Genomic DNA, 18,430 nt, shown 5'->3' with positions numbered 1-18,430 from the left:
AATTCCGTATAAAAGTTTGGAAGTAAGCGAAGAGTGCGTGTCGTGTGTGTACGTGTGCGTGTGTATTATATACATAAAAGACAGAGCCGAGGGTAAGATGCAGGATCGGTTATGAGCGGTGGCTTTTGTCGTTAGCGCCGTTAGAAACTTTCTGACAAACGTAGCTGAGTGCCAGGTGCAATCCAAGTAGCTAAAACTGGTCTCTAAAATGAGTATAGATATACCTACTGATCCGCAACAGTCTTGAAAACTAAAGCTTTTCGAAACAAGAAAGAAGTGAATAACCAAGCAACTGTACAAAGTCATTTTTGGATACAGATTTCCATACCGACATTTACCGACATTTAGCCAAGACGCAAACCTTTTTCTAGAATGTTTAAATTCTTGAAAAAGGTTTACGTATTGACTCAATTGTAAGTGTCGGTAGGTATCGGTATGAGAATATGTATCCAGCACAAGGTTTGTATAGCTACTTAACTAACCAACTAATCGACTGGTAAATTAATTAACTAATTAATTAATTAATCGAATTTAAAGTACAAAATATTCTTTCCTCCTCTTTCCTGAATATTTTCGCAAGCAGCGAGGTTCTCTCTTTAAAACTTTCCGCGTTGGAACCCGCCGTAATGATCTTTGCTGAGGGTAGACAAGGGGCGAAGGTGTCCCCCATGCCACGTTGCAGAAGTGCTTGGCCTACATACGCGGGAAAAGAAGAAGTAGGAGGAGAAGGACAAGGAGAAAGAGGGGGAGGAGTAGGGGGTGGAGGGTGACACGGTGGTGGCGGTTTTGTGAATCATTTAAATTCCGTGAACGTTTTGCGGGTGGAAAATGTTTCCTCTTTTTTTCACCCCCTCCTCGTCTTCGTCTCAGTCTTTATTGTCTACCTTTTTCTTCTTCTCTTTATTCGTTAAGGGAAACATTTTTCCCCTCCCTCCCTCTCTCTCTCTATCTCTCTCTCTCTCTAAGCTCAACTCGAATGTTTTCAGGCCGGGTTCAGAGTAGGTATTCCTTTGTCCAGGATAGGCTGGCCGGCTTTGCACTTTCTTGTAATAGCGAAAATCTCAGCCGCAGAAAATATGTCACGGAAACATATATATATGCGTACGTGTATTTTGATTTTTCTTCTTTCCAATTACTTGCGCTCCAGAATTTGTTCCTTGCAATGTATACCGATATAGTTGACCCGTATACTTATTTTTATTTTTATTTTTTTTACGCGCTATTTGTCGTCCGTATGCGTTTCAGTAATTTTTTTCTCCGCTTCATACAATAAAATTTGATTTGTTAAAAGCTAAGGAAGAAAGAGTGGTGAATAAAAGAAAAAAAAAAACATGTCTTTAATAAATAAATCCTACTTATCATCGGAGGATTGATCTAGCAATATGCTTGACGTTTCTTGGCAAACAGAAAAATATCGCAACCTGTCCCATTTGCATACGTGAATATATAATTTCCCTCCACGTCGGCACAACTTGTATTTATATTTGATAGGGACTGAGGGTGTGTTACAGGCAGGCAGGTTAAAATAATAAGTACAAGATCGTCGTTTGCGATTTGTCGTATCAAAGACCCTAAGCCGCAGCGATTTCATCTTGGAGTGATTATATTACGAAGAAAAAAAAAAAAAAAAAAATAAATAAAAAATGAATGAAGAATAAAAACAAGAAAATGAAGGAAAGAGGGGTGGAAAAAAGTAGGGCAAGAGTTGCACAGTTTTACGTCACGCAGGAAGGATTAGATGAGAAGAGAAAACAAAATTAAATTAAAAAAAAAAAAACAAAAAATATAGAAATGAAATATTTGAATTCTACAAATCAAATTTCCGCTTCTTTAAAAATTCCACATTACGACTGTTTTATTATTTAACCCTTCCATATTTCTACCCCAACTCAAAAACTGATATTTCAAGTTACGGCAAACGTCACCAACTATCATAGTTCTTTTCAAATGGAAATAAAATTTTTAAAAAATTTCCCGGCAACGTTGCGCGTCAACAACAAGAGTGACGGATACTTTTCTCAATCCCATTGCCAGTGCGAATTCGGCAGGACCTGAACACAATTCCGAACGACGACGTATAAACTTGTCAGGTTCTCGAGATAATATAGCTGTGTGAGAGAAAGAGGAGGATTCCGTTTGCGGAGATGATCCGGTAATTTCCCTAAGTGCCTTTTTGCACCCCTGAAACCCCCGTCCGACTCTCGACCAGGCAGCGGAGAAGGACTTTCCAGGAAACTCGGTGAGATTCAGAAACGGCTCTCGGGCTGGCTATGCTAAGTGATATCAACTTGGAACTACATTGTTTGCGGATTAGGGAGAAAAGGGGAGGGGGGGGGGGGGGAGGGGAGAAGGGATTTGAATTTTCACGAATTTGTCACGGGGAACCGCAGCCAAGTCCTAGAGAAGAGGAGAAGAGAGGGAGGTTCGAAGGGCCGAGATAAAAATCTCTCTCCGAGGTTTTCACACCCTCTTCCGCAAATATCATATTTCAAACTCTGCGTATTACCCCGATTCAAACACTCTCTCGCCAAATTACCATATCGTTCAATTCGCCTGTAATTCTTTTTTTTATTTTCACCCATATACGTATATTGTTTCGTTCCTTACTTTTGCGGAAAGTGAAACACCTGTTTGAAATTTATAACGAATACGGTTTGTAGAAATTTGCTGTTTTTTTTTTTTTTTTTTTTTTTTGTTGTTGAATAATCTATTGTGAAATGATTTTTTTGGTAAAATTTGACGCGAGCTAATTAAACGGTATGATTTTCAAACGAGATTTTGTTGTTGAATACCAGACTCGAGGATTTTTAATCGACGTATTCTTCTTTCGATACTTGAGAGGGTTCTTTTTTTTTTTAATCTACATCCTAATCGGATTGGATTTCAAATTTTTCTCGTTTAATTAACCGGAACGTGTAGATTTTCACTAAAATTTGAACTTGCACGATCGTGTGATAACAACGAAATGAGTCGTTAGTATGAACGATCAGGTGATAACCGAGAAAAATGAGCTGGTTAATGACAGAAATCAAATTTAAGATTTAAAACAAGAAATAGAGAGAAGAACAAAGAAACACACAAATCGTCTGATAATTACACGTTCGAGTGGTAAATTCCTCACAGCTTTTAAATTCCGTAAAATAACAATTGCAATGTGAATTTAATTGTAATTGTCATACGTGAAACTGTGTACAAACAATGAGAAAATAAAATAGATTCAAAGAGCAAAGAAGAATAGAAAAAAGGGGAAAAAATTCGGTGAGATAAAATATATAGAAGAGAAATGCGAAATAGTAACAATAACAAAACAGCAATTTTCCTGATTACCTCATCTCTCAACAGCAAATAGTGATTATCCAGAAACTCGTTCAAAGATAGTGTCACTTAACGTACAAACGACAACAACAACAATTCACGTCACGTGACACGAAACGCGCAACACGAATCGAACAAACTTTCGTCCATCTCGGAGTTCGTTCTGACAACAACTGACGAACGATGCTCGAAATTTGGATCGGCAATTTTTGGTCTACGTCGTGAAGCGCGCATGCGCGAAAACCGGAAACACATATTTGCTCCGAGATCGATCGTGTAATAACAGTACGTGTAAGCATGTCGTACCTACATATAGGACATTCCGTGCCAAGTAAGCCTGCCACCAACCCTCGTAATGTCCGAGATTTTGTTTGAACTTTGATGTAATATATTTTGGGGGTGTAAAAAGCAATTCCCTGAATTATATCAGATTTTTCTTATTCACCGATTGTTAAAAAGTTGCCCTATTTTCCAACTAATTTACATCTCAACACAAGTCAGTCGTGGAAAAAAAGATCGTTAATACAAAAATTCTTCGCGTCGACGAGAAACGGAATGAAATATTTTTTGCCGATATTTTTGGCGACTTAATGCGTTGTTCTTTCTTCTTTTTTCTTTTTTTTTTTTGCAAAACATGGGAGGACCCGTCTGAACTAAATATCTGCGGATATGAATTATGTCTCACAAGATAAATTGTTGAAACAAAATCGATTATTTATTACCAACAGGGATTAGGAACAATATTATTACCGGTTTAATTCGAAGAAACGAAGGTTAATTTGAATTCGAAAAACTTTTGCTCTGGTTTTAATATAATTGTAACGATATAAAATTCATTACCGTATACTAGGTACTCGTTTTAATCAATTTACAAGTTCTCAATGATTTAACAAACAAACTCGCCTAGTGTGAAGTCTGTAATACGATACGCGTATATATATATATATATATATGTATATATATACCACTTTTATACACATAACTTTGAGCTCTGAAAAAGATACGCTGAGGTTAAGAGAAAAAGAAAATAAAAATAAAAAAAAAGAAAAGAAAAATTTCACGAGAGTATTTTCGCCGCCGCAAATTCCCCGCGGGTTAAAGAGGAAAGAGGTAAAAGGGATGCTGGGAGCCTTGGTGTATAAAGGTGGAATTCGCTAGTCGCATTCTTCGCACCGCCTCCGTGTGTGTATTTTGCACACGCGCAAACATATCCGTAGTGGAAAAGGACGAGAGTTTCACGAAGGCTACGAAAAGCGTCTCTGTGTACGGTTGGGTAAACCGTCTTCGCCGTCACCTTCGTATCGAGACCGTGTCTCTCTTTTTCGGCATTTCGCTTTGCGATTTTAAACGAAATTGACAAGGCATCTCTTACGTCTACGGTATCTTGATACGAGTTTAAAAGCTCGACTGTCCGATCAGAGGATACGTGTATACGTGTATACATGTTACTACAGGTGTACGTGATGTGGGAAAAAAGCTCGTGAAAACATAACACCGGGATGTGAAACTGCGACTTCGAAGGAATGCGGAAAGAAGAAAAGAAGAAGAAGAAAAAAAAAAAAAAGAGGGGATTGGATGAAGTCGGATAAATGGATACAATAAGATTTGTATCGACGAGACGCGAGAAGCTTCTTATCAATATTGTTATTATTATTTCTTCTTTTTTTTTCCATGTACATAGCAAATTTTTAGTCCGGATCTGAACAAAAGAAATCACATTGTAGGCGGCATGATGAGCAGAAGAAAAAGAAGAAATAAAAAAAAAAAAAATGACTAAGTGAGTGAAAATTGAAAAAAAGTAAAAGAAACGGGAGAACGAAGAATTTTCAAACAAGCATCATGCGGTTGGAAAAATCATGAGTCATTGGAATCGTTGAACGACGATTCGTGGCTAAAATTCTAGCAAACAATTTCAAAAAAGAAGAAGAAACGTAGCAGGAAATCATTTCAATAATGTGGAACATGTACGTAGAGAAGTAAACAATTTTCATTTAAAAATACTTCATTTCGACTGTGATGCATTGTGTGAGAGAGAGAAAAAAAAGAACACAGATAAAAGAAAAATGGCGTGTCGATAACCGATCTTTTTAGATAAGTGAAAAATTTCATCACCCGAAGAATACAGGTAAAAGGTATTGAAATACAAGAATAAAATTTATTGTTTTTCATGTTACAAGAAACAACTACGAACAATTAATCTAACCATCGAAATCTGTCGCAGTTTGGATAAACGAGCCACGGCGGGGGGGGGGGGGGGGGGGGATTGGAAGAAGAGAAAAGAAACTAAAAACTCGAAAACCATGAGAGAAACAGCGAAAGCGGACAAACCGTGAAAATAAAACGTTCGTAATATAAAATTAGAACGAGAAGTGAAGGGAAATAACGACGACGAATGACGTTGAAAGATGATAAGAAAAAAAAAAAAAAAATACACGGTCCATTTCTAGTCCAGTTTATTCGTCAGGTTTACAGACTTTCCACTTTATATTGTAGTTAGGTTACGTACCCAACTATACGTATACTTTTAAAGAGTGTTTTAGCGCCAATCTGCCTTGTCTGCGTACTGCAGCTTTCATTTCTCCACCATGTACCACCATGTATATATATATATATATACATACATATATATATACATACACTGTCTTCTGCTGCACCCCATTGTTCGCAGACTATGGGGAATATCCCATTGTATCATTCATGAATTGCTGCAGATATGGGAGAGAGAGAGAGAGAGAGTGAGAGAGAAAGAAGAGAAATAAACCGGAAATTCCGCAGTAGTACAAAATTTCACAGTCATTTTTCTCTCTGTACTTCAAACGTTTTTGAATTATTTGTACATCAGTTTTTTTAACCACAGTTTTCTTAAACACTCCGATTTCACTGGTTTCATATACGAGTATATTCTTCCTCGTCACAATTTCGAATTTCTTTTTCAAATTACTCCCAAGATTTTTAGACACGGATTTTACGACTATAAGAATTCTCAATTTTCACCGTATCACGTACAGCTATTTTATTTTCAACTATCCTGAATTTCGTCTGCGCGAATCTTTTGAAAAATGTAATTTCATTCCTTCTTCCTTGTACGAATATCGGTCACCTGCGGACGAGAAAAAAAAAAAATAAAAATAAAAATATCGCATTTCACGATATGAAATTTCCTCAAAGCATCGTGATAACGTCGGTGAAAAGTTGACCAGTTTTTTACGGGCGTGAAAAAAATTTAATTCTCACCGGCGAGAACGATTAACGTGGATAAAAATCGACGCCGATAAAATGAAAGAGAAAGAACAAAAAAAAAAAACGTTCAGCAACGATGAATAAATTATAATTAAGGCACCACTGTATATAATATACGTTATACACGACTCGTAAAGTATTAACGACGAAGTTTGACCGTATCAACTGGCTTCCACTTCTAATTGTCGGTGAATAATGAATGACAGCGGCGATGATTCATTGAAGCTTTTCAAATGTTCAGGGCCGCGATTCACTCGCCGAAAAGCTTTGCACCCTCGCCCCGAAAAGTTTCGTAGACACGACGACGCGTTTTCCTGCCTCGTAAACTTTTTACAGCAATAAATTGACGCGTAAAACCTGCCGGAGGGGGGAGGGGGTGATGTAAAAACGAATGATAATAAAAAAGAAGAAGAAGAAGAAGAAGAAGAAGAAGAAGAAGGGAAACGAACAAAATCGAAAGTAAAACCACAACCGTGTAAAATTTCGTACACTTGTACTTATGCGCAATATTACATACGTATATAAGTGATATTAAGCAAAATAATAAAAAACAGCCGATTTTGAGTGAAAAAATAAACGAATTTTACATAATTTTATTGTTCTTTCATTTGTTTCGATTGCTTGATTTTTATACTTACAATTAACAACCGAAATGAGAATTGGTGGAGAATTCGAGCCAGCGTAAATTTGCTAATTATCAACTCTGACAATTTCGAATCATAATTACAACTAATTGAAATCACCGAAGAGATTGAGATTAAGATTGCGATTGAGATATAGAAATTCAGGGTTACACCGAGTCTTTCGTGTAAATTTCTTGGAGTTCGGTTGGTTTTCCACCCAAATTAAATTGGTATCGGTCGAGAAGAGGCGGCAAAGTGTAATTATTATCTTTCGAGATTTGTATTAATTATCTTCCGGGCATGGTTATGTATTACGTATACATATCTACGTACATATATATACATGTATACACACTATGCTATATCACAATGTAGCATAGCGGAAGTTGAAGACTAAATTCGGTTCGTAAGCGGTTCGTTGGATCAAATTAAGGGAAAGTTTTTGAAACGATGATGAGAAATTACTGGTATTATACGCGCAGCAGTAGCCCGTGAGAATTATCTTCGAGAGAAGAGTTAATTTCCAGCCCCGCCTGCAGGCCAGATTTTCAATGCTCCTCGAAACTTTTCTTCGACCCGGCGGCGGCGGCGGCGGCGTCGCACTGAAAAGTTCCGAAAACGGTGACGGAAGTCGGAAGATGAAAAAAAGAAAAAAAGAAAAAATAAAAAGGAAGAAAATCTTTTTGCTTTCAACCGGAGAACACGATTTCATTAGAATTTGGAGTAGAAAAAAGCAAAATGAAAATTGAAAATCAATCCACGTTTCAACGTTACAACTTTTGCATAAAAATTCACCGTTTGTTTGGAAATTTTTTAAAACGATTGCGACGCGTTTCTTTTTTTTTTCTCGTTTTAAAGTTGTTTTTTGTTTTTAATTTTTTTTTTTTCCTACTCCGAGAAAAATTCCATTTGTTACGGTAACTAGAAAATTTGAGTAAAACAGGTATCGTTAAAAAAAAAACTGTTTGAATATCGTTGGAATTAGGAAAAAAGAGCTACGCGTAAACATTTTGCGCTATCGTCGATACTTTTTTGGTTGTTGCAACGCAAAATCAGTTTCCGAGGTTTACTCTACTTTTTTTTAGTTAAACAAGGCTTTAACGTCAATTTATTCTTGCACGAGCGTTAAATTTTCGCAACAGTTGCAAGAAAATATAGCAACAGCGATAGTAATGAGAAAGAATCGTAACGGATAATCGACTTTCCGGTAACGGCTGGAAAACTGATTTTCATTTTGTACCTAGAAGTATATTTTTCGATCGTGGTAAAAAATGTAAATAGTTAAGGACCGAGCGGTAACTGGAACTAAAAATTTCTCTCGTTGTAGATTGTTTGTTAACGAGGTCGACAACGCGTATGATAAACGGGATTTTACTCGCACCGTGTGAAAGTAAAAAGCAGCTTTTCTGGATTTTCTCGCAATTATCGGAGGCGCTATTCTGGGATGCAGGGATGGAGAAAAAGGGAGCTTGGAAATTCTTTGGCGAGGAATTATATATGTTATACATATATACACGCTTACATAAAATTCCTCGGGGGAGTAAAATTTGCGTTTCATTGCAAAAGCGGGAGGCGAGGTATTTTTTAATTATTTATTACCACCAACTCGACTAAGGAAAATTGCGAAAATTGCAATATTCCAAACAAAGTTTGTCGAGATTTTGAAAGCCACGTGGGCGGTTCGGTGTAATTTTATTGCGAATTAATATTTGTTGAACAACTTTTCAACACTGTCTGCCTTTTGTTCCTTTGTTAGTCTCGTTTGTTTTTCTTTCACCACGAATTGAAATAATAATACGTATGGATGAAATAACGAGAAGCGAATTTTCAATCTTTGCGATTAATTTCTTCTTGGTCTACATACCTGAACTGATATCGACCTAATGTCAAAACTAGGGACTCCCATTAAAAAACCCAATCGTTGTTCAACCGGTATTCACCAGAGAGAGAGAGAGAGTGAGTGACTCGCTTACCTGAAACACAGAGAAGAAGAGAAAAATTTAATTAACAAATTTTATCGTATTCGTTGTATCAGACATTTTACGTACACGTGTGTGAGTTTTAATTCGGTATCGTTATAAAATCAAAGACAAAAAAAAAAAAAAAATCGAGTCATTCTTTTTCGTTTCGAGTCTAAAACGTCTGACAAAATTTTGTAATAAAAATTCATTTCTCCCTAGCGATTTTCAAATTCGAAATCGCTTCGGAAAATTTTCTCAGCGAACTCGTTATTTTTTTATTTATTTTTTTTATTTTTTTTTTTTTTACTTCTGTCGTTTCCGGAACATTCGAATCTTCGGCAAGGATTTATCGTCATGTAAATCGATCGCGGGGTACGAGATGAAATCGGTATATCCGTGCAAATGTCCGCCTGGCTCCGGTTAACTCAGTTTCCAATTCAGAGGAAGAGGGGGAAGAGGGGGGGGGGGAGGAAGAGGGGGAGGCGCAGCTGAGCCATTGATTGGATCGCAGATTGCAGATTATCCGTTACCACCGTATACATATATATATATATATAAATCCGAAACGGGGCTTTCCGTTAAAACTCCGCAGCTGCTGCATTGAAGATGCAAATCCAAGAATTCGGTGGCAGCGTGTCTGAAAAAAAGTGGAACGCGAAAATGAGAAAAAAAATAAAAATAAAATAAATTAAATAAACGGACGCGCAACTTCTCGCGACGTTCTCGACGGGAAATCGGATTAGCTTGCGATACCTATTTTTCAGATCGATCAACGTTGAAGCTTAATTTTTTTACATCTTTGTGGAAAAAAAAAAAAAAAAATTAAAACGAAAAATTGTTATATTTTCATAACATATTTATCGACACATCAAGGTAAATTTAATAATTTCAATCACGTTTCTCAAATCGGTGTCATTTTTTTTTTTTTTTCCGTTTTTGCACGAGAAAATTATTGCAAAAACCTTGCGAGTAAAAAAACCGATCCCTCTTTCAATTCTCTCGTAAATGTGTGACTGCAGAATTTTCATTTTTGCGATGTATCAATATATTATTGTTGTACATTTTTTTTTTTTTTTGTTCCCTCGCAGAATCATACAATTTACTTACAAAATTTGTTATTTACGTATAAGTAGAATGGACGAAAATCGGGTGTGATTTTTTGACGTATAAATTTTATTTCTACGAATCACGGAACAGATGCCTACATTATAGAATATACAATATATCATCCAATGATATGTTTTACTTCATTTCTTTTTTCGCAGAATTTTCATTCGGATTTTCACTCTCCTTCTTCGACGTGGTTTTATTATTTTTTTCCCCCTTCTCCTCTCCCCATTTTTTTTTTGTTTTTTTTTTTCTCTTTTTACCACACGGCGTCTTCAATATCGACGGATGATTTATCGCGAGTTCCGCAATCTCGGGAAATCTCCTTTTCGCATGGGAATTTAGGGTACAGAGGTATTACAGCGTACATACATATATATATATATACATATAAATCGATCCTTCAGCTCATCTGCGATCGGAACGCGACAGCAGCTGCGTTTAAATTTACGGTGAAAAATAATGATGAAAAAAAAAAAAAAAAACGACGAAGTAAGAACGAAATTCATTCCCGAAAGCAATAATCCCCTCTTTCTCGTACCTCTCCTTTTTTTTTTACTTCTTCTCACAGCTTGTGGTTTGTTAGCATAAATTGATGTGGTAAGAGAAAAAAAGGTGAAGGAGTAACGCGAACAAGTAAAACTTGAGAAAAAGTATATAAGAGTATAAGTAAAAGTAAAAGAGACTAGAATACAATAACGAAATTAACGGTAAGTAATTAATCGAGAGTAAATCAAAATCTACACATCTATAATATTCTTCGTTTAAAATTGTTTCTTGTTCATTGTGTCTTCGATTTTATTTCATTGTTAACTCGAAACAAAAAAATACTGATATTCTGTGTTGCGTAAATAAGTTTTTAAGCTCGGAAAATTCTTGAAAGAAAAAAAAAAAAATTGCATCAATTTTGCGTCAGTTTTGTGATAAAACAAAAAAAAAAGAAAATATAAATACATACACATACAAATATCGGTATAACTTAATTCTAACGACACGAAGCTTCGGGAAAAGATAAATATATAGTTTAAATTTTGAAACGGTAAATAAATTATACAGGTTTCATCAATTTGTTCTGTTAATTTGTCAACGTTGCTATTAAATCCTGACCTGTCGGTGTAGAAAACGTGAAAGCAAAAGAATTAGAAAATGAAAAAAAAAAAAAAATCGTGCGTCTATATTTGCTGTCGAAATATACACAGAGATCGATCGTTTGTACGTGTATTTATTTCTTGGGAGCAAACACTCGAGTCTGTATCTAAATAATGCATGAAAGGGGTCTCTTTGATCGAAATTGATAATTTATATAACAATCGAGTTTGATTCGAGGTGAAGAGGGCTTTTCTTTACCCTCGAAAAGGGAAGAACGACGTCCCTTTTCCTCGACTCTTCGAGTATATCGCGTGGGTGAAGTGTAAATATTTGTTCAAATTAATTTGGGTTAATCGAATTTCAGAGGTACATTGATTTCCGTTGAAAATTGAAGAGAGGCGAAGAGATCAAACGAAGACAGAAAGAGTTCGCTGAGCCCTCGTATTTCGGAGGAAAGTTTTCCAGCAGATTGTTCCTTTGGGATTCGATGATTCGTGAGTATGAGAATTCAAGGGAGTTACGAATATCGTCGAAATCTAGAATGAAAAACAAAAATTTACCATTTCATTTGCCTGTGTGTCACTTATTTTCACTCTTCTCCAAGTAAAATCATCAAATTCCAAACAGAGAGTTGCTGGTGGTAAATAAAATTACAGTGGATCGATTAAGCAAAAAACGCGGCGAGTGGTAAAGCAAAGCATCTTAAACTGACTCTGACTCGATTTTTGAGAACAAAGGATGCTTTGATAACGATCAAGTCGTATTCAAGAGGAACGTCGTAACGAAATCTCAACTTGTTCGTTACAATAAGTTGAGCGCTGAACTTGAAGATGGCGATGAAAACGATGAGAGTAAAAAAAAAAAAAAAAAAAAAAGTACTCAACTCGATTCAGCATCGATTTCGAAGTCATTTTTGGATTCGGCAGCAATCTCGAAAACATAACATTTACCATAAACATTCTATTCAGCTGAAATCAAATATTTTTTTTGCAGACTTTGTGTAAAACGATTGTGCAACAAATATTTCCGTAACGAAAAATGATGTTTTGGCTAGTATTAAAAATTTAATAAAGGATTCCCGTCCGGGACCTGATTGGGTTGGTTCACCCATTGTTCGTGAAAAAGTGCTTTTTAATTATCTGCAAGGTTCTCACAGGCTTATTCAATTGCTCTCTCATTGTTAGTCACGAATAATGTATCCGTGCGACTCGCGAACCGTTTGGTATTTGATTTATAAATATTAGTCTTTGCCCCGTAAAGTAAATAGATAAATAAAATCGACTGAAACTTTCTCTTCAAGTTGAAACGCACTGCGTGAAAACATCCTTGTCGGCTTGCAATCGGACGGGAGATAATTTGAAGAAAAATTTCCTGCAACCTGTTGAACAGCGAGAAGAAATTTTTCTGCGAAACAACCGAAACGAATTTCACCCCGATTTTTTTATTTTTCATCTTCCGCGACAAGAAGCTGAGCTTTTACGTCGATGATGGTCGCTCTTCGAGGCAGAAACAAGGTTAGACGAGCCGTTAGTACGTACGACTATAAAATCCCCGCCTCTTCTCCGTTCTTCTCTTGCTTTTTCGATGAAAAAAAAAAAAAATTGCCTTTCAAAGATCCGGGGCATTAAAAGCTCGGTGCACGTAAACGCTAACTGAGCTTTATCATCTTGTACTTTACGTTCAAGTCGAAAACGATGACTTCAAAGTTTATGGTTTTATCAGGCGAGGAAGAAGAACCGATTTCTTTCCTCTGCTTCATCTTCTTCTACGCTACTTCAAGATTTCTCTTTTACACCAATTTAGCTCTCTTCTTCAATGACTTGTCAATGTTTAACTTTTTTTTCTTTCTTCACCGCTTTTCAGATACCAGTTCCGAGTTCCACGCACTGTGAATTTGCAAATACTTACAAGCGTATACTATAAAATCTAATCGTAAACAAAACTGACTGACGGATTTTCTCGGACTTAAACGAAACACTCGTTATCATAAAACGGAAAAATTAGTCAGACCCAAATTAGATAATTTGCGCACGCGTCTCGCTACCGGTTCTTTCTTGATTATCGAACAATCACGATCGCTCTGTCAATGAACATTGTTATCGATAAAATATCTATCTCAACTGGATGCGTCAAGGTTTATTTTTCATTTGTTTAACCTCCGTATTTTCATTGAACATTCTCCATGACGCAAACGAACAGGGCGTATAAACGAGATGTTGACAATTAATTATCCTTGTTTTAGCGTTAAATCAATTTACCTCGAATCACGCAATATTTTTTAACCACAAACACAACAAGTGAAATTTTTCTCAGTGCATATTTATTTCACTTTATTCTTAAGTCAACAGTCATGCTGAATTAAAGCACGAGGATTTTCGGAACAGGAAAACTTTGCCAGTTTGAGAATCTCGGAAGTATTCTTATTTTTTCCCCGTTTCCTTATCGCGCGCATCACACGACGGATAGCAACCGAGTAGATAATGGAAACAACGATTGTTCCCCCAACGTTTCAAATTTTTTTTATTTTTATTTTTTTTATTTTTATTTTATTTTTTTCAAATTTTTGTTTCCGTTACCGGAATCTCTTTCAAACAAATCGACCTCAGGGAGACTACGAACGCTTTGACGGTTTAAAATGGGCTAAGCATTCAACTCGTGTTTATGAAGCATTCAAAAAACATACCTAATTTTCCTTATTTTCAAATTACTTGTCATATTGTTATCCATGAAAATCAGTGGCATTTGTAAAAAGAAAAGAATATTATTAAAAGTATATATTATAATATTATTTGAAGTGTTAAGAATGATATTGAGCGTTCAAGACATTACTGTTTTGTTATAAATTGATTGAAAAATGAGAAAAAAAAGAGTACCCACGAGATCCTCTTGCAAGAAGATAAAAGTAAAAATAGTTGGCCCTAACAATTTATCGCACGAACGAATGGCGAATAATCAAATTTCTCTTCAATCACTTCGAGGTGAAAATATTATTCTTAGACTTGACTCTCAGCCTCTGCAACTTCGTTCCATGTTTAACCATCTTCTGAAGTTATCTCATTGATTTATTGACGTACTAAGTCACTGATCCCTCAACGTCGACCTTTGAAACGTCAACTAGAAAGATTGCTAACAATCGACTGGTATAAATATAATCGTCGCTCTGTTTTCCCCACCTTTCGTCTGCTCGATACGTATAAGATTAATCGTATTCATCAACGTCTCGTTCGCATAGTCGGTATAAATCGTACTTCGCTCCTCGACTCAAGATATGCGTTTCTTTAATTATATACTCGCGGTTTTCGCGATACTTTTAATCGGGGGATCGCTGCCGTGCAAAGCCAAGACCATCATCAGACAGCCTAGTTCCCAACGACATCCATGTCAGCCCGGATGGCGGCCAAATCGGCAGGGAATCTGCAGACGTTTGTTTTAGCGCTACGACATTGCCGGTGAGTCGAAAGTTCCGAGCAAAATTCCAAATAGAAAACAACGAAAAGTGTGTGAAACGATGATGGAGATAAAAAAAAAAAATAAAGAAAAATTGATATATTAATAAAATAATAAATAAACGAAGGAACAAAGAGTAGAGTAATTAAACTTGTTAACGAGGAAATCGCGTTTCATCCGTTCACTGAGAATTAATGACATATAATTTGTATCCTCGGTGCGTGTGTGTGTGTGTGTGTGACGTAAATTATACGACGCAACGTGATGCGATTTATGTTTCCATATCGCGTTGCTGAATTTGATATTTCGCAACATGCAAGAATAATTAACCCCTGAAATTCATTCCCTTCATTATTTATATTCAAAATTATATTTTTATTTCATCGGACACTCTGCTCTTATATCAATAAATATTCTTTTATCCGAAACAGTAGGATGATAAAAAAAGATGATCATTATTATTATTGTTATTATCATTATTATTATTATCAATATCATTGAATTACACCGTATTACCGTGCGATTGTGATTCTGCGAACGGTTCAACTTTCTACGTTGCATTCAACGATTGTAAAATTGGAAGAAATTAATTTGGTAGACAGACGAGTAGGTTTGAAGATGAAAGGAAGTCTTTTTATTCGCGATAATTGTTTTGAGAGAAGTGGTGGGGAGGGAGAAAGATGCGAATATCAACCGTAACCAAATTACCATTTATCGTCCATTCGCTTTAACGGAAAGCACACCAAAGACGCCTCGGAGATTCTTAACGTCATTTCTCGTTCCGCGGGTGTCAAAAGACGTCCCTCGAGATCCGCGACGCGTTTTTTTTTTTTTCTTTTCTTTCCTCTCCCATTTGCCAAACAGCCGGGCGAACGCGACAACAGCGAGAGAGAAAGGTATGGAAAAAAAGGAGACGAAGGTTGAGAAAATCAAGAAGAGAAGTGTGAGAAGCCGGAAGAGGCGTGGTTGAGATTTTTCTCTTTCATTTTTATTCGGGGAAAAATGAATTATTTTTTTATATATTTTTCCACGGTCAGTATTTTATTTCCAACACTTTTGACCCCGCGACCTGAATTCAACCCCGAGTGGCGAAAAGTAAGAGGGAGAGAAAGAGAGAGATAGAAAAAAGAAGAAGAAAAATGAAAGGATCGAGTTATCGTTCCGAAATCTTTTTCCTTCGTACTCTCTGTTTTCAACGGCTTTTAAAAATTAATCATTTCAAATTGTTTTCACAATTTTCATTCGGTGTGTCTTAATACGCACATTTCGCAATTCAAGTACTTCCGGTGCTCAATATTCATACGTTAATTTATAAATTTTTTTTTTTTTTTTTATTTCCTTTAATTCACTTTTAACCCTTTGACCGCCATTATAGCATATTTGCTACAATGACGAAACAGTTATTTTAAAAAATATCTTCTTCGACTTCAACAATATAAAAAACCTGAAATAATCTACAAAAGTATTAACGCACTCCGAAGAAAGTGTTCACTGAATATGTAATTTCAATTGAAAAAACTTTTTATAAAGGCATGAAAAGTGAAAAAGTCTATTTTTAAAAAGTGTAACTTTTCAAAAGTGTTGATTGAGAAAAATTGTTTTATTTCGCGAATGTTTTCATCTCAGAAATCGCATCGTTGATTCGATGACCAGTTCGCAGATAATCATCAGCCCCTTTTTAACGTTAACTCTTCTTTCTTAGAAATCGCTTCAAATCGCACTGTTCCACCTTTATTCAAGATCGTCGATAAAATTCAGATCATTTACCGCAGTTCAGATCAGAGGCGTTGGGAAAAAAGATGTAGAAAATTTCCCACAAGCATATAAAAGAAGATAAGGCTTATAACACAAATCCGCAATGCAAACGACACGCCCCAAAATTAGAACCCCGGCTACGGGTGTAAAATTTTTGCAAATTGCACACGTAATTTCGTTTCACGGATTCAAATCGTCACCGCGAATTGTGTATAAACGAAATTGAACAACGGAAGAGAAAATTGACAGCGTCACGGTAAACTTTTAACAACCCAGCGGAACAAACTTGAACAAACCGTACGAAGATTTTTCATATAATTTTACGTACAACGTTACGACAAACTGATTTACGCGTACTCAAATGCACAAACGCAGCTTTTCGTCATTAGCTTATTTCCTTTATTTCGGATCCGGCTTTGACAGGCGAATATCACGGTTGAAAAATCAACGACAAAACAAATCCAAAAAGTGTCAAAGGTGAAGAAAATTATTCAATAATAGCTGCTACAACGACGAATCAAGTCGAGTTTACAGTTCTAAAAGTGTGTTCTCCGTCGCGTGTAAATCGAATACATCACTTTTAAAACCGAAGAAGTACGCAAACGAAAGAAATAAAAAACATACCACAGCGTATCAAAGCTAGTATTTCTCTTACGTTCAAAAATTTACAAGAAACGCGAACAACGCAATAAATTTACTCACCACCAAGGCAGACAATAATTCTGAACAAAAAAAAGAAAAACACAGCCGAACGATACTCGTTCAAAAATGGATCGAAAATAATACCATCTCGGTTCGCGTCGTAAAGTTTTCTTCCAACGTTTGATCATCCCGACGCGCAAACAGAGAACAACGGAATGAAAATACAATAAATAAATAAAACTCACCCCGACAAGTAGAAAATAAAAAACCCACACCAAACAATTAATTCACTCCCCCCCCCCCCCTCCCCCGCGATCAAACTTTCATTTTTCAACCCTTAAAACAATCTACCCGTTCGACAAAATCTCGGAACGATTCCTCGCCTACAGTTTTTAATATTAAAAACGGTACGCGCATCGTCGGTCTTACGCGTTACGAATACGCGTACAGACGAAAAATAGTAGGCGCCGTGTGAGGTACGCTCGTATTTAAGAGAGAGAGAGAGAGAGAGAGAGTGAGAGAGAAGAACGACAAGTAGAAGAAGGCATGCTTGGTCGGACATACCCAGTATGTCCATGGCGTTTCGTGTGGCGCTCGGCTTGCTGGCGGCAGTGGAACTGGCGCCGTCTCGGCCGGACGTTGTTCCTGCTTCCCGACTCTCCCCTTTCCACCCCTTCCACCCCTGATCCCTACCCCTTTCCGTTCCCCTCCTCTCGCCGTCCTGCCGTCGGCGCAGTGGGCGTGTTTCGAATCGGGCGACGCGGCGCGTCGCGTAGCGTCCCGACGACGTCACCGTCCCCGTTAAGGGTGGAAATAAGAGAGAGTAGGGGTTGAAATGCGAAATAGCCGCCGCACGGTAGAACCGTCGGTATATCGAATTTTTCTTGTTTATTTTTTTTTTTTTTTTATTTATTTTTGTTGTTTTTTGTTGGTTACGCTAACGATTGAACGTGAAAATTTAGTCGTGGTCGAAATTTGGAGAAACTTTGAAACGCTGAATACGCGGGCGGGGTTGAAATTTCGAATTTCAAACGTTGCGAGCGCGCCTGATTAAGAATTATTTTGTCGCGAAACTTGAAGTATCGATATGAAAATTTGAAGAAACATCGATGTTTCGAATGGTCGGAAAGACGACGGTTCAATGTTCCGAAATGCAATGTATTCCGAAAATTCAAGTTACGATAGGGAAGAGTTACGAAAAGTAAAGTTCCGATAGAACAAGATTCCGAAAGGCAAAGTTTCGACAGAGTA

General features: G+C 36.7%; 1 protein-coding gene across 4 annotated transcripts in view; it reads right to left on the bottom strand.

Annotated features, from left to right (window-relative positions):
• LOC107227612 (complexin) overlaps positions 1 to 18,430 on the bottom strand; it is a 240,926-nt gene that overhangs the window by 35,208 nt on the left and 187,288 nt on the right. Inside the window, exon 1 of one of the 4 annotated variants that reach the window (XM_046735664.1) lies at positions 17,744 to 17,845. The exons of 2 other annotated variants lie outside the window; for them this stretch is intronic. In XM_046735664.1, the coding sequence (XP_046591620.1) occupies positions 17,744 to 17,756 (13 nt within the window). In that variant the 5' untranslated portion in view covers positions 17,757 to 17,845. Of the gene's footprint in view, positions 1 to 9,042; positions 9,067 to 17,743; positions 17,846 to 18,430 lie in introns of those variants that run through there. One more of the 4 variants, XM_046735665.1, reaches the window with a different exon arrangement.

The sequence above is a fragment of the Neodiprion lecontei genome, chromosome 3 (assembly GCF_021901455.1).
Source record: "Neodiprion lecontei isolate iyNeoLeco1 chromosome 3, iyNeoLeco1.1, whole genome shotgun sequence".
In the NCBI taxonomy this organism is placed as follows: Eukaryota; Metazoa; Arthropoda; class Insecta; order Hymenoptera; family Diprionidae; genus Neodiprion; species Neodiprion lecontei.
The sequence above is the reverse complement of the archived record's forward strand: the minus strand, read 5'-3'. Positions and strand labels throughout refer to the sequence as shown.